We start from the raw sequence: 16,774 nt of genomic DNA, 5'->3' as shown, positions 1-16,774 counted from the left end.
TTTTCATGATGGCACCATTTTCTTTGTTTTGCTCCCATTATTCCCTAAACCCATATTTGTTGCCTCAGACTCAATACTCGATAAAGCCCAATTGACATCACGCTGAGTTATTCCGATTATGTATGTCAATATCATCATCATATGTCACTGATTGGGCGAACGTTTGAAAGATAGTGTCTCTAGTGCCGACTTTAGGAGTTATTTCCAAACTTTATGTAGCAACGCGAATTCTCCATAATCATCCTGCAAAACGGATGGGTATGACATTCGTTCGTCCATGTAGATGCTATCATATGCAGCCTTGAAATCGATGAAGAGATGGTTATTTTTTCCAGAGCCTGCCATAATATGAATATTTGATCGACTGGTCCACACTGATAAGAACTTATCAGGTTGTTAACGATGGGCTTTCTTTCTTCCTTCGGCAGTGAAGATTTTGTAAGCAATGTTAAGTAGATTGATTTTTCTATAGTTGGTGCAGTTCAAAGGGTCTTCTTTTTTCAGTCAACAATACTGAGGTCCCATTCGGGCATTCCGACCATAATGTACAGATAAGTTGGTGCATGCTCCAAACAATCTTATTTCCAGCTGCTTTAAACAGCTCGGCATTCAAGCAATCCGCGCCAGCGGCCTTATTAGACTTCAGCTTAGATATGGCAATCTTTACTTTGTCCAAGTCGGGAGGACGGGATTGTTGGCTTTCTTCGTCTATGTTGAATGGATCAACCTGCCTAACAGCGGAATTCAGTTCGTCGTCGCCGTTATACAGTCTGCAGATGATGTTTAAACTTTCGTCTTTGCAGCCTTCGGTTCGAAGTTTATGTACCTGTGAATTTCAATATTTCATTTCACCTGTTCATAAAACTTTCGAACTTCATTGCTGCTCTTAAACCTCTCAACATCTTCGAGCGCACGCTTCCCATGCCCTCTCTTTTTCCTTCTGAGGAGTCGGCGTTCCTCTCGCCTCTTCTGCTCATAGAGCTCATGAGCAGCTCTCGTCCTTTTATGCAGCTCCGCGCACCGCTTTACGTGCCTGTTGTTTGGCTGCATTTGCCTGCCGACATTCCTCATTCCTTGTTGGTGTCTGCTTGAAACCCAGCACATCAGAGGCGGCTTCTCTGATTGCATCTTGGCAATGTTGTTTTTGGTTTTTGATACGTTGTGTTGGCGGCAGAGAACTTCGAGAGAGGTTACTTTTAATTCGTCGGAAAAGGATTTGTTGATCCCTTGCGATTGTAGGCGTTCGAGCTGGTTCTCTGAGTCGATGTTAGCTCTTTGGAAAGTTGGGACATCCATTATAGTCAATTACAATATTGTCAATCTAGTTGACAGTAGTTTGATCTGAAATACTCCAAGTTCCTTTGCGAATGTTGAGGTGTGGAAAACGCGTACTGGCTGCCATGACGTTTCGACCCTCAGCAATATCGATGAGCCTGAACCCTTGTCGGAAGTGTAGTCGTGCAGGCTGTTCTTCCTGATTATTTCACAAAAGATATCTTCCCTTACTAGCTTGGCATTAAAATCGTCCACAACAATTTTAATCTCGTAGGCAAACGAGAGAGGGGGGAGAGGTGTTTCCACTAAGGCACCTCTCCTTATCCAGGCGGCAGCGGACGAATTCTCGAGGTAGAATCAACGGTGGCGTCTACAGTTCCAGTAAGGTCGAACTACTTAGTGAACACCTTATAGAGCTTCTTCGACATATTTGGAGCCCAGGCCTATAAGGAGCGGTTCATCCGGCTCCCCTTCCTTGGAGTTATACTAAGGATCTGGCCCTCCAGGTTGGGGGTTGTGCCGTCGGGGTGACTTCCTGGCCACGTAAAAACATCATAGTTTCGAAGCAACAACAAGCCTCATATACGGACGGATTCACTGTTGACAACCCACGCAAACGAAATGTGGACAACGAACTTCGGATATGTACGTGGAATGTTAGGTCCCTTAACAGAAAACGTGCAGCCGAACAATTAGCGGAAGACCAAAACTGCTGCAAGGCAGATATTACAGCCATCCAAGAAGTGCGATGGGATGGATGCGATATATACTATGGCGACTGCTACCGAAAACAAAGACAGCGTCTATTTGGGTGTGGATTTGTTGTTGGAACTAGCCTCAGGCAAAAAGTCTTGAGTTTCAACAGTGTGAGCGAGCGCATCACGACAATCCGCATCAAGGCTAAATTCGCCAACATAAGCCTAATATGCGCGCATGCCCCAACAGAGGAGAAAGATGAAGACACCAAAGATATGTTCTTCGAGCTCTTGGACAAGACATATGAGCAGTGCCCTGGCTATGACATTAAAATTGTCTTAGGAGATTTTAATGCCAAGCTAGGAAGAGAAGACATCTTTGGTGGCATAATCGCGAGATACAGCATACACGACACTATCTCCAACAACGGATTCAGGCTGGTCGATTTCGCTGCGGGGCGAGACGTTCTGGTAGCTAGCATGCAGTTCACGCATCTTAATATCCACAAGGGGACATGGAAATCTCCTGATCAATCAACCGTCAACCAGATTGACCACATTGCGATCGACGCACGACACTTCTCCAGTATCCAGGATATCCGAACATTCCGAGAGGCCAACATTGACTTGGACCACTACCTCGTTGTAGCCAAGATACGGCTATGGATATCCCGATCCAAGCCAAAGCAAGGAAGTACTGTGAGAAGATTCGACGTTAGACGGCTACAATCGCAAGAGACTGCCATGTCCTTTTCCGATCGAGTCTCTAATAACCTCCTAAGGAGTCCTATGCTTCCTGCATTAAGCATTAAAAACCAGTGGCAACATTGCCTTGCAGCCATCAGAGATGCCGCCTCTGAAGTGCTAGGTTTCACACGGCCACCACAGCGAAACCCCTGGTTTGACGACGAATGCCGGCAAGCTCACGCAGCGAAACAAGAGGCATACAAAACGGCGCTGCACAAAAGGACGAGAGCTGCTCGCGAGCTCTACGAGCAGAAGAGGAGAGAGGAACACCGGCTTCTTAGACGGAAAAAAAGAGAGCATGAGAAGCGCGCGATCGAGGAGATAGAGGGATGTCACAACAGGAATGAGGTTCGTAAATTTTACCAAAAGGTAAAAAAAACCTCCCAAGGGTACCAGCCACGAACCGAAGCCTGTAAAGACGATCAAGGGAACATTGTAGTAGAACCACAGTCGATGCTGAGAATATGGAAAAATCACTTCTCCAAATTATATAACGGCGATGACGAACCGAATTCCGCTGTAAGGGAGATAGAACCACTCAACCTCGGCGACGCAGATCAACAATTCCGCCTACCCGACCTTGACGAAGTGAAGATAGCTATATCTAAACTTAAGTCAAACAAAGCTGCTGGAGCTGACGGCATCACCGCCGAACTATTCAAAGCAGCAGGCGATGACTTGGTAGGGAGCATGCACCAACTCATCTGCAAAATTTGGTCGGAAGAAAGCATGCCCGATGAGTGGAATCTCAGCATAGTGTGCCCGATACATAAGAAAGGAGACCCTCTAAACTGCGCCAACTACAGAGGCATCAGTCTCCTTAACATTGCGTATAAGATCCTCTCTGCCATATTATGTGAACGTCTGAAGCCATTCGTCAACAACCTGATTGGTCCTTATCAGTGTGGCTTCAGACCAGGAAAGTCCACTATCGACCAAATATTCACACTACGGCAGATCTTGGAAAAAACCCAGGAGCTTCAAATCGATACCCACCATCTCTTTATCGATTTTAAAGCCGCGTATGACAGCATCTATAGGGAAGAGCTCTACCGAGCAATGTCTAGTTTTGGCATCCCTGTCAAACTTATCCGTTTGTGCAGAATGACGATGGAGAATGCACGCTGCTCTATCAAGGTCGGAAAAGATCTTACCGATGCATTTGATGTCAAAAAAGGTTTTAGACAAGGCGATGCACTGTCATGCGACTTCTTCAACATCGTTCTGGAAAGAATTGTGCAAAACTCAACCGTCAACACTAGAGGCACAATCTTCCAAAGATCCATCCAATTACTCGGATACGCAGATGATATTGACATAATTGGAAGATCAAAGCGTGATGTCAGTGGAGCGTTTTTGAGCATTGCGACGGAAGCGAAGAAGATGGGTTTAGTGGTCAATGAGGGCAAGACCAAGTATAGGCTGTCATCAAAAAAGGACACTGAACGACGACTCCTTGGACAAAACGTCACCTTGGACAGCTATAACTTTGAGGTAGTTAAGGACTTTGTCTACCTAGTCACCGCTATAAACACAGACAACGACACCAGCGCTGAAATAAAACGAAGAATAACTCTTGCAAATGGCTGCTTCTTTGGACTTAGAAGGCAATTGAGAAGTAAAGTCCTCTCTCGAGCATGTAAAATCACCATCTATAAGACACTCATCATCCCGGTTCTCATTTATGGCGCTGAGGCCTGGACCCTGTCAAAGAAAGATAAGAGCGTCTTAGGATGCTTTGAGAGAAAAATTCTTCGGGTGATTTTTGGTCCCGTACGCATAGATGGAGAATGGAGGAGAAGATATAACGACGAGCTGTACGGGCTGTACAGCGACACTGACCTAGTTAGCAGAATTAAAGTCCAACGGCTTAGATGGCTAGGTCATGTAGAGCGGATGGACATCAACGCTCCAGCCCGGAAGGTCTTCGAATCTAATCCCGAGGGACGGCGCAGTAGAGGAAGACCGCGACTCAGGTGGCGCACCCAGGTGGGAGAGGACCTCAACCAACTTGGCGTGCGAAACTGGAGACAGCTAGCTAGGGACCGAGCTGGCTGGAGACGCTTGTTGGTTGAGGCCCAGGTCCGCCCCGGACTGTAGCGCCACCTTAAGTAAGCAAGTAAGTAAGGTGGGACACTGCTCATATGCTTATTCTATGAGCTCGAATAACATATCTTTGGTGTTGTCATCCTTCTCTTCTGTGGGGGCGTTTGCGCATACTAGTCTAGGGCATCCGCTAATTCTTTGGCTTCATGTGGTCTGTTAAGGGACCTAACATTCTACGTGCAATTCCGAAGTTCATTGTCCTTAAACATGTTGGTGCTTTGCAACTACGTTTTGTTTTACGTTGTCAGGAAGTCACCCTGAGGCACTTCCTTCAATCTGAAGAACGAAGTCGTTGCTTTATCTCCAAGGGCAAAAGCCAACGTCATCGCGCCATGCATTCCTTTAGTAGCCCTGTGGACGCTTGTCATTTTCTGCCATTTTTACGTCGTTAATAAAACTGCTAAGACCTAAATATGAACAAATATCCGTCTACTAAGGTAAGAACTTCAAACCAAGAACTAAATTTCGGTGCTCATAAAGGTGATATAGTAATAAAATCCAACTCAGCGCTCGGTTTTGTAAAGCGTTGGTCAAATTTTAAAACCCTTACGTCCCCTTTTTGAAAATACGCTTCTCAAGTATGGTCTCCTTACCAAGGCGTGCATAAACTTAAGAGTTCTTTTATAAAAGATTGAAATATGTAAGTTTACACTTAGTCAATAGCCTTTCAATTTTTGTTTACTTCCATTGATGCGAGCATTGTTACTTTTCAATGTACTTACCCTTTATCTGACCTATAAATAATAGCTCTGCCATCACCATGAAATTAAACCTCGAAAAAGAAATGAGGACGTGGACAACGCTGCGCTTTACTTTTAATTATTATACTTTTTTGTGTGTTTTTAGTTTTTCTATCAAATGTTTTGATATTACCAAAACCACCCTTTTTCATTAAAATTTATTGAGAATCCACTTAATGAAATTGATGTTGGTGTCCTGTATTTTAGAATTTCGATTTAAAACGCTTTTGCTTTGTGAATCACTTTTAAATATTGAAGAAATAAAAAAAATCGGAAAAATATGAAAACGCTTTGAAATGAATTGTATTGTCTTATGAAAGCTGATTTTAATGAAAAAGTATAACCCTAGCGAAAACTCAACGCCTAAAGATTCTTGAAATGAAAAAAAAATTAGAACAACTTAAATTCCGATAGAATTTATTTGTAAGTTTGTATTTTTATTATATTTAATTGTATTTCTTATTTAAAAACATTCTGCCCCTTTAGGAGTTTGATAGCCACACGAATAAACATTATAGAAGTCTTGATTCTGCTTCAACCCCAAAAAGAACACATTCTCAGCTATTTCCTTCCCGAAATCACAAAAGTTCTGCGCATAAAGTGTGAAAAACAAACGCTTATTATCCAATTTATAACGCTTTAGAATTTCATTTTCATGATCGTAGATTTCATTGGTAACTGGCGTCGATACGATCCAATCCCGATATTCAGCCCAGGCTTGTTGGAAACTCTTAATATAAATTACAGCCATCAGGCGTGCTTCATCCAGAACATTGAGAACCGGGGGAAGTTTGAGACAGTCGGCAATCCGGCCATACTTAGCTGGATCCATTCTTGCTGAACTATTGTAAAACATCATCCAGAGGTGGACATTGAGGGTTGACATATAATAGGACATGGGTTTATTTCGACTCTGGTACATGTACATTGTCCAATCGAGAATAGTTTTGGGCACACCGCGCATGTAGGTTGAGTTATTGCTTTTGCGTAGTTCTTCCAGGGCTTTGATATTATGGTCGTAGCCATCGTTATAGATCCTGACATACTTGTATTCTTCATCTAAATCGTTAGTCTAGAAATAAATTGAGGAAATAAGTACAGAAAATTAACTGAGAAAAGTTAACAAAAAAAGAAGAAGAGCTTCCTGAGATCATAGCATATACAAAAACTATAATTTCTATAAACGGAAATTGACACAAAAGCACAGTTAATCGGGCCAATTATTAGTTCTAGGACTATTTTTAACAAGTACGTCATTGTATTGTAAGCTTGTTCATTGTAAAAATTAGTCTTTACTGAAAGTTTGGTAATCTTTATTAGCAAAGTTTGCAAGTTTCACTTGAAAAACCTTAAGTTTCAAAATTAAGTAATGAATGTATTTGTTAAAAATTAAATAATAATTGGTCAAATATTATTCTAAGCAATAGATATTAATAAATTTGGGATGCCATTCCCAAAAAAAAAACAATCGACGAGGATGGGATTCGAACACACGCGTGCAGAGCACATTGGATTAGCAGTCCAACGCCTTAACCACTCGGCCACCTCGTCATGTTAGAAAAGTTTGCAAACAAATTTCCACGGCAAGGGTGGGCTATAAAACTGGCGACAGTGTTCAATGTCAATATAAACAAAGGGTGTTTTTTCGTATATCAAAAATTAACAAACTTACATCTTTAATTTAATCTTCTAATAGGAAAAAATCGAGATACCTGTTTACCTTCTGCACAAGAATATAGTGCTTATTATAACCTCATGAATAAATTACGGTGTCAAAAAAGGGACTAGAACAGAAGCCACCACTTCGGTACCCCTATACATTTTTGAAGCCGAGAAGTCACTTGAATTCTTCTGAAAGTATTACATAAATGCTTTGTTTAAGAGAAAATAAGTTCAACGTTATAATCTTTCTTTGTCCTCAAGATATTTTTAATTAATAATGATAATTGTTATACAACCATCAAAACGATTACTTTTATATGGAAACTAGCTGACCCGACAAACTTTGTTTTGTCATATAAATAATTTCTAGAGAATATTTTGATAGAAATAAAAACCTAATTGTAAGTTGTAAGGATGTGGTATATAAGTGGGAGAGATATAGAGCCCTGTAAGGTGAGAAAATACTTAAATAACAAATCACCAAACATTTTTTTTCAATTTATTGAAATTAATTTTTTAAAATTATATATGTATGTACAAATCGCTAATTATAACTACAAAAAAAATATACATAAATCCTTTAATGCAACAGAGTGTACAATATTTTGTCTGATCTCATCTTGCACCAATTCAAAGAAACTGGACAGCATGCCACGAATAGTTGCCCGTATTAGACTTATTGATAGTCATTGCAAATGCCAATTTAATTGGAAATTGAATTGAATTGTTACACCTGTTTGTATAATAGTGATTCACGTTAATAATATATTTTGACCTCGGAATTTGTTATTTAGAATTATTGAGGCATTGAGAGAAGATGTTGCGTAACCCCAAATTGCAATAATTAAGAAAATCAGAAGATCTTGGATATGTCTGTAAATGTGTGATTTACTGGTTTGACGATGAATGCCGACAAGCGCACGCAGCGAAACAAGAGGCATACAAAACGGAGCTGCACAAAAGGACTAGAGCTGCTCGCAAGCTCTACGAGCAGAAGAGGAGAGAGGAACACCCGCTTTTTAGATGAAAAAAAAAGAGAGCATGAGAAGCGCGCGATCGAGGAGATAGAGAGATATCACAACAGGAATGAGGTTCGTAAATTTTACCAAAAGGTAGAAAAAACCTCCCAAGGATACCAGCCACGAACAGAAGCCTGTAAAGACGATCAGGGGGACATCGTAGTAGAACTGCAGTCGATGCTGAGAAAGATCACTTCTCCAAATTATATAACGGCGATTGCGAACCGAATTCCGCTGTAAGGGAGACAGAACCACTCAACCTCGGCGACGCAGATCAACAATTCCGCCTACCCGACCTCGACGAGGTGAAGATAGCTATATTCCTACTTAAGTCAAAAAAAGCAGCTGGAGCTAAGAACATCGCTGCCGAACAATCCAAAGCAGCTGGCGATGACTTGGTAGGGAGCATGCACCAACTCATCTGCAAAATATGGTCGGAAGAAAGCAGGCCCGATGAGTGGAATCTCAGCATAGTGTGCCCGATACATAAGAAAGGAGACCCTCTAAACTGCGCCAACTACAGAGGCATCAGTCTCTTTAACATTGTGTATAAGATCCTCTCTGCCGTATTATGTGCACGTCTGAAGCCGTTCGTCAACATTCTGATAGGTCCTTATCGGTGTGGCTTCAGACCAGGAAAGTCCACTATCGACCAAATATTCACACTACGGCAGATCTTGGAAAAAACCCAGGAGCTTCAAATCGATACCCACCATCTCTTTATCGATTTTAAAGCCGCGTATGACAGCATCTATAGGGAAGAGCTCTACCGAGCAATGTCTAGTTTTGGCATCCCTGTCAAACTTATCCGTTTGTGCAGAATGACGATGGAGAATGCACGCTGCTCTATCAAGGTCGGAAAAGATCTTACCGATGCATTTGATGTCAAAAAAGGTTTTAGACAAGGCGATGCACTGTCATGCGACTTCTTCAACATCGTTCTGGAAAGAATTGTGCAAAACTCAACCGTCAACACTAGAGGCACAATCTTCCAAAGATCCATCCAATTACTCGGATACGCAGATGATATTGACATAATTGGAAGATCAAAGCGTGATGTCAGTGGAGCGTTTTTGAGCATTGCGACGGAAGCGAAGAAGATGGGTTTAGTGGTCAATGAGGGCAAGACCAAGTATATGCTGTCATCAAAAAACGACATTGAACAACGACTACTTGGACAAAACGTCACCATTTGTCTACCTAGTCACCACTATAAACACAGACAACGACACCAGCGCTGAAATCAAACGAAGAATAACTCTTGCAAATGGCTGCTTCTTTGGACTTAGATGGCAATTGAGAAGTAAAGTCCTCTCTCGAGCATCTAAAATAACCATCTATAAGACACTCATCATCCCGGTTCTCATTTATGGCGCTGAGGCCTGGACTCTGTCAAAGAAAGATGAAAGCGTCTTAGGATGCTTCGAGATATAAATTCTTCGGGTGATTATTGATCCCGTACGCATAGATGGAGAATGGAGGAGAAGATATAACGACGAACTGTACGGGCTGTACAGCAACACTGACCTAGTTAGCAGAATTAAAGTCCAACGGCTTAGATGGCTAGGTCATGTGAGCGGATGGACATTAAAGCTCCAGCGCAGTAGAGGAAGACCGCGACTCAGGTGGCGCACCCAGGTGGGAGAGGACCTTAACCAACTTGGCGTGCGAAACTGGAGACAGCTAGCTAGGGACCGAGATGGCTGGAGACGCATGTTGGTTGAGGCCCAGGTCCGCCCCGGACTGTAGCGCCACCTTAAGTAAGTAGGTATGTTATAAACAAATATGTGCTACGCCACTTCTGCATCGAAAGAAATTTTAATTTTGGTCATGTCAGTGTAATAAAATCAAAATTGGAAAAATGAGGGTTACGCCACTCTCAGTGCCTAGATTATGGCTTCGATTACATTTTTCATTAATTTTTAACTTCCCATAGGAAGGTTTTGTAATGGGTCCGATTCGTCAAATTGAAAATTTTGACATTTCTCGACGTTTCAAGGTCCCTAGAGTGGAAATAAAAGATTTTTAGAAAGATGTCTGTGCGTGCGTGTGTACGTTCGTTTGTACGTCGGTATGTCCGTATGTCCGTACGTTTGTACGTCCGTATGTCCGTAGGTCCGTTCGTTCGAGCATTTTCTACACTGATAACATCCCATTCGTGCCCATTTGTCGATTTTTCTAATTATTCAACAAAATATTATCAACATTTTGTGTGAGATGAAAAAACGTTAGCCATTATCTTTTATCGTTCTAAGACTTGTCATCAAAATTTTGTTTTCTAAAAAATTAAGTAAAAGTTAGCTACAATATTTTGTATTTGTTAAAATATGTTGGATTTAAATTTTTTTTTTCGTTTCTGAGATTTTTTATCGTAAATCAATTTTTATCAACTTAAGCAGTATTTTTAAAAGTTTATACAATTATCTAACGTTAACAACTAAATGCAACCATTTTGAAGTCAATACCTTCATTTATTTACGAAATATCGAGAATCCAACATCAATTTGTTCCAATTTTGTGTAGTATTTTTTGTAGATAGTAAAAAACTAACTGTTGGATTTTCATGCAAATTGTTTAAAGCAACATTTTTTATAAAGTAAACTGAATTTAAAGCCAATATCTTTTATTTTTGAAAATGTATTTACGTCGAGAACCTGCATGTGATTTTTTAAATTCGTTTCGAGAACCTGCGTGTGATTTTTTAAATTTGTTTTCATTCATTTTGACCCTGATGAATACCGAAATGATTGAAGTGGTCAAAATCAGTTTAACCACTCTTTGAACAAAAAAAAAGAAACAGACTATAAAACCGAAACAGAAAAAGATCAATTACGCTATTTTATATGCCCACTAGACTTATCTTAATTAAAAAAAATTAAACCAAATAAAATAAAAAATTAAAAACACAATGTCACCTTAAAATAAACCCTTGGATCCTTGAATCTCTCCCTCAACGCTTCCATCTTGAACTTGAATAAGTGACTCCCGAAATGTTCCGTATTCTTAGCTCGACTAATAAATCTCTCCAGCAAATCAATCAGATTCTGATGATCATGCATCTCCATATGTTTATGTGCCACAATATATCCAAAAACTGGCCGGAAATAGTCAAAAGTCTCCCGATAACAATCATCAACTGATTTAACTATGCAACACGACAAATGAAAACTCAACATTTTGTTCTTAGCTTCGAACTTCTGACCATCGCCATCGTTTTGCAGCTCCCTCCACAAGGAAATCAATTCCCTTTCTGATGGCAAATTGCCCATAATCGAGAACATCGGTTGATTCCGGTTGCACACATATTCGTAGTACCGCTCACAAGGCGGATGTTCCTGGTAAATTGAATGATCCAATCGATCGGCGAGATTCATCAACTCCTTGATGCGTAGGTTCGAAATATGACGCGTATAGGCTATCTGACCTAAAACCCCTCGTGGGGCAATTGACAGAAGCCCGAAAAACAATCCGAACGTTATTGACCAATAGAACATGTCGCACATCAACTTTACTACTAAAAACATCGAACTTCTCAAACCTTTCAAAGAGCTTAATCGGAGAGGGATTTCATTTTTTTAAAGATTTTTTGTGTTGATTTCCAAGACGGAATTAGGGTAAGTTCCATCTAAGTATGTAAATAGTTCTCACAGTTGGAGTTCACATATTTGACATTTCCACAACAAGTAAATAGAACCACGAGATACGAGAAATTCTGTTTGTTTTATAAAATAAGTTATTCATTGAGATTAATTACATCATAATGTTATGATGGCGGAAAGCATACACCGAATAATCTCTTCAAATAGCTTTGGGAGAAATCTTCGAGTTATTTGAAATGAATTTGTATAATTTACAGTGATAAGAAATGAGAATATATGATTATTATACAGTCCGGTTAATTGAGTTGACTTTTGGTTAATTTACTTTGGGAGCCTTGAATTTAGGTCATTTAAAGATATGTGTACGTCTGGATTTCACTAAAAGTACAAATTATTTCTTTTTTTAAATAACTTACAGGGAAGGATATAAGAGAAGATACCGGTGCACATTGGTCTTAAAGTTTGGAATATCAAAATGGGAGGAAAAACAAAGTTTTCTTAAGTATGGGAAGTTAATAAAATAAACAACAATTGAGCTAGGTGACTCCCTTGAGGTACACCAGAAATGACGTTGGGAGAATTAAGAGAAGAGCTTAGGTTTGGTTAAACTGGGTCACCGGGATGGGGTAAGACACACTTATGGCTTGCGTACACCTAATCCGTCATCAGCCGAATTTCGCTCAGGCGTTGTCAGAGGAACCAAACCGCCGATCGATCCAAACAAATAGGGAGGAAAGAGAGCGTGTACATCACTGAAAGGGATATCGTCCTATAATGTATGATGACGTCTGAAAGAAAAGTCTTGTTGGGCTTACTACGACTTACTTTTCTTTTAAGCAAAACGAATGAAACATGTCCCAGCCAAGAAGATGACACGGCACCTCAGCCAAATGTATCAAAGCCTGCTTTTCCGCCGTTATCGCAGCCCGGAACCTCAACAAATTGCCGACCTAAGATACCCAAGTCAAAACAACATAAAAAACTCTATGAGAAAGCGGTGCCCATAACTTAAAATCCACGTTTACTTCTCAAAAATTTGGAAGGTTTATGTAAAGAAATATTGAAACGTTTGGTGGGTTGTAACTTCAAATCTTCAGTACTTTTCCTTGCATAAATATTTCATTGGCACATACAAATTGACGACAAAACTCCAGACCGATATCGTCCGCGGTTGGAAGCAGTGTATGCAATCGAACGTCTGAGAAGGTCGTCCAAATCGTTCCGACCGATAATTCGGTTTTAGTGTACGCGAGCCGTTATAGGCTTTTTGATTGGCCTGTTGTGATATCACATGCATTTTGAGGCTTTCTCTTGAGCTCATTGAAACCAGTTTGAGTCCCTTACGAAACATGAGAGACTGATTATGTAAATATTATTGAGATCGTTATAGAAGAATTCTCCTAGGTAATTCTTGCGTTTTTGAGCTAGAGCAGTTCAGGCACAGAGGAGTTGAAGAACTCTGTACTCATACGGTGTATGGTATCGGAGAAAGGAATTATGTCTAGGACTTCTTTTCGAGTTTTAGAAACAGGAGGTTAATTGTAACATTATTTACTACAAGGTTAGTATAAAAAAGAGACTCACCTCTGTCGTTGATATGTGTACTTCCCCATACAGTATGATGATCGTTAATATCGGTACCAATGATCAGGCTATGATCTTCTGCCGTTCTGCTTGAGTGATTATTATCCCAAGGGTATGACCAGGAGGGCCAAGGTAGTCGTGACTCAGAGAGGAAAACACTTCGGCTTAAAATAATTTGCGAACATATTCGAAATTGACTCTGGAAGGTGGCTTGAAGAATGTTGAAAGGTCGTACTAGCTATATATCTGTCAAATTTGCTTTTACTATTAACGCATCTCCAAAGCATGTGGGTTCATTTTTAGATCACATTCAGTATTCAAAATTAATTGAAATTACAAACAGCTTGAATAAGTCACAAAGTCGTATTGCAGACCTTGGTAAACTCTAAGCGTCTAATTGCTATTCGATAGGTTGAACTTCAACCAGGCTTTATTTACTTTATTTTTTAAAAGTTATTAAATGCGAATCAAACCATGGTAGCTAATATTTAAAATTTTTAATTCGTGATGGGAAATTATCTTAAAAATAATCAAAGAATTTCTACAATATTTTTTTCATACGTGCTTTAATTAGGTCCTTTTAAGTCCGTTGGTGACTCCTTAAGATGCATGTGGGGCCTCTATTACACCTACGCGGCATCGTGTACGGTTTCCGGAGATGTGTTTCAGCTTCCTCGAACTCTTGCCTATTGACGCTTATTCCACCTCGACTGTCCCACGCAGTAAGTGGATTCCACTGCATTGCTTGGCCTCCAATATGCAGTCGTAACCTTTTCGAAGCGTATGTCCAATCCATTGCACTTACGTCTTCGTATTATAGATTCGATAGGTTCCTGACCTCTCCTTCTATGAAAGACCGCATTCGATAATCGGTTCCTCCAAATTTTTGAGATGCGGCAGATGACGTTTTTATCGGTTCCATCTTCGATGGAAACGATACCCCCAAGGTATTGAATGCTCTTCATCGGTTGCGAGAAAATATTTATTTGAAAGGGTATTTGGGTTCCAAGGCTCATCATTTCTGTTTTTCCGGAATTTATTTTCAGCCCCAACCTTGTTGCCATTTGATGGAGATCCATGATCCTATGAGAGAGTAAGCAAACTTTGTCCGCCTTATCCAAACGCTTTTAATAGGATGTCAAAGTAGAGCTGAGTGCATTACATCGCTTATCAAAAATAAAAACAATATTGGCGACAAAATACAGCCCTGTCTGACTCGGCTGCGGATTTCAAAATCATCCGAAAACCTACCATCGTGCAGAACATGAAACTTAGATCCATCATATGTTGTTTTAATAAAAGCAATTAGTTTTTCTGGTATGCCTCTCCTCCGCAAAGTTTACCCGATTTACTCCGTAGTAGTCATGTTCGATATTTAACGCACTGTTCAATAAGGATCCGCAGGGTGTTGATGTGATCAATACAGGAGGATCCAGCGGGGAATCCTGCTTGTTCGGCTTCGAGTGTGGCCTCAAGGTTTTCCCTGATGCGTTCCAGTCGACTTTTGCTACTATTTTGGCAACTGCAGGTAGAACGCAGGTTCCCTTCCAGTATTTGTACTTTGTAAGATCTTCTTTTTTTGGGAGCTTGGCGATAATTCCCTTTTTCTACTCATGGGGAAAGCTTTTGGTGGCCCAGGTTTCTTTTTGAGCGGATAAAGCAGTTAGCTTGATGACGTTGGCGCTGCTTGTAGAAGCTCTGCGGGAATTCCATCAAGGCCTATCACTTTGTTATTCTTAAGTGCTTTAACTTTGGTAACGATCTCAACTTAACTAGGATTTGCGGTGCGGACTCGGAGATTAGTTTTTTCAGGCGCTTCAAAAGGTATAGTCTGCACGTTGTTTGCAAACACTCGGTTTAAGACCGAGGAAAAGTGTTCTTTTCACCTTCTGTCTTACTCATCTACCGAACTTATCACAGTACCGTCTACTTATTTCACCAGGTGTTGCTTTGAACTGTGTGCACTGGTCAGCTCTTTGGTTATTTTGTAAACGGCCCTGCAGTCACACCTGTTTGCAGCATCTTCTGATTCTTAGGCCAATGCGTTGATGTAGTTACGCTTGTTGCGGCGCACACTGCGGTGAACCTATCTCTTTTTCATGCGATACGAGGACTCTAGCTCGTTTCTTTCATCCTCTTGTGCAGCAATTATTCGAGCATTTAACTGTTTGCGTTCGTTGATCCTTGCCCAAGATTCTTCTGAAAGCCAAGTGTTGTTGCTTCCGACCGAATATTCTGTCAGCACCTGAAATGAAAACATTTTTCACAGCATTCTAATGGCGTTCGGTGCCGTCATGTACTGTGCTGCTGATTGTTCTCATTTCGGGTGACAGGTGGTCCCTAAATTGTTGACGAGTCGTGGGATCCTTTTAGTCTGGCGATGTTGAATTTTGTGGCTCGTGTTGTTCCGTTGGATCTTCGAACTGTAGCAGTACGCAATCTTAAGGTAGCTATCATTAGGTGGTGGTCACGGGCAAGTCCCATTTCGGCGCCTCTTCTGTTTCGTACATCTAAGAGGCTGCTAAAGCGTAGATTAATCCCGAAGTGGTCAATTTAGTTAGTCAGGCAATCGTACTGTCCGTCGACACCCAGCTAATTTTATGACAGAGTTTGTGTTCAAACATAGTGCCACTTATCACAAGGTTATTAGCGTTGCAGAAGTCAATGAACCTCTCACCATTATCATTGCAATTTCCGACACCAAACACAAGGCTATTGGCGTTGCAGAAGTCAATGAACACCGTTATCATTGAAATTTCCGACACCATTACATGCCTTAGCCCGTTGTTGTTATTGCCAACCTTAGCATAGAGGGCTCCCATAACCAAAATAATATCTCCGAATTGGGTGTTGTTGTAGGAGGATCCTAGTTGACTATAAAAGCATTCTTTCTCTTCATCATATGCGAGCTCCGTCGGTGCGTAACACTGTATAATAGTGACGGGTCGTATTTTACTCTGAAACCTACCTTTGATAAGCCTTTCCCCATGGGGCTCTCACGAAATAAGGTTTCTGGTTGCCGTTTTTGTAAGGAGTAACCCAACTCCAGCTTCTCTAGATTTTCCCGGATCGTGCCTAGAGTAGAGCAGTACAGTGTTACGTGTCGGTGACTTGTATTTTCCCGATCCCAACCATCGCACTTCGCTTAATCCTAAGATATCTATCCTGTACCGCATACATTTTCTTTTTAATTGGAGGAATGTGGCATTGTGCGGACCTACACTTCCGGCTTCCATAAGCATCCTCACATTCCAGAAACCAATATTTGTCCGGGTACAATAGCCAAAAGTTGTCAACGAGTTATCACATATCAGTAATTATCCGAGGCGTAATTTCGGTTTCCGTTG

General features: G+C 40.9%; 1 protein-coding gene and 1 non-coding gene across 2 annotated transcripts; both read right to left on the bottom strand.

Moving 5' to 3' along the window:
• Window positions 1–5,953: 5,953 nt before the first annotated feature.
• On the bottom strand, window positions 5,954–11,796 carry LOC129939114 (uncharacterized). Its single transcript, XM_056046990.1, has 2 exons — window positions 11,160–11,796; window positions 5,954–6,635 (listed from the first exon to the last, which is right to left on the bottom strand). The coding sequence occupies exons 1-2, from the start codon at window positions 11,766–11,768 to the stop codon at window positions 6,027–6,029; spliced, it is 1,218 nt and encodes a 405-aa protein (XP_055902965.1). The 5' UTR covers window positions 11,769–11,796; the 3' UTR covers window positions 5,954–6,026.
• On the bottom strand, window positions 7,033–7,114 carry Trnas-gcu (transfer RNA serine (anticodon GCU)). Its single transcript has one exon. It is a non-coding gene; the product is annotated as a tRNA-Ser (tRNA).
• Window positions 11,797–16,774: the final 4,978 nt, after the last annotated feature.

This window comes from Eupeodes corollae, chromosome 1 (assembly GCF_945859685.1).
Source record: "Eupeodes corollae chromosome 1, idEupCoro1.1, whole genome shotgun sequence".
Lineage (NCBI taxonomy): Eukaryota > Metazoa > Arthropoda > Insecta > Diptera > Syrphidae > Eupeodes > Eupeodes corollae.
Note: the sequence above shows the minus strand (reverse complement) of the source record. Positions and strands in the feature narration are given on the sequence as shown.

Bases quoted from the DNA above. Each gene is read 5' to 3' on its own strand.
- LOC129939114 (XM_056046990.1), bottom strand. From the start codon at position 11,768: ATGTTTTTAGTAGTAAAGTTGATGTGCGACATGTTCTATTGGTCAATA. The intron at 6,636-11,159 runs GTGACATTGTGT...ATTTATTTCTAG, and splicing joins ATCCAAGGGTTTATTTTAAG to ACTAACGATTTAGATGAAGA.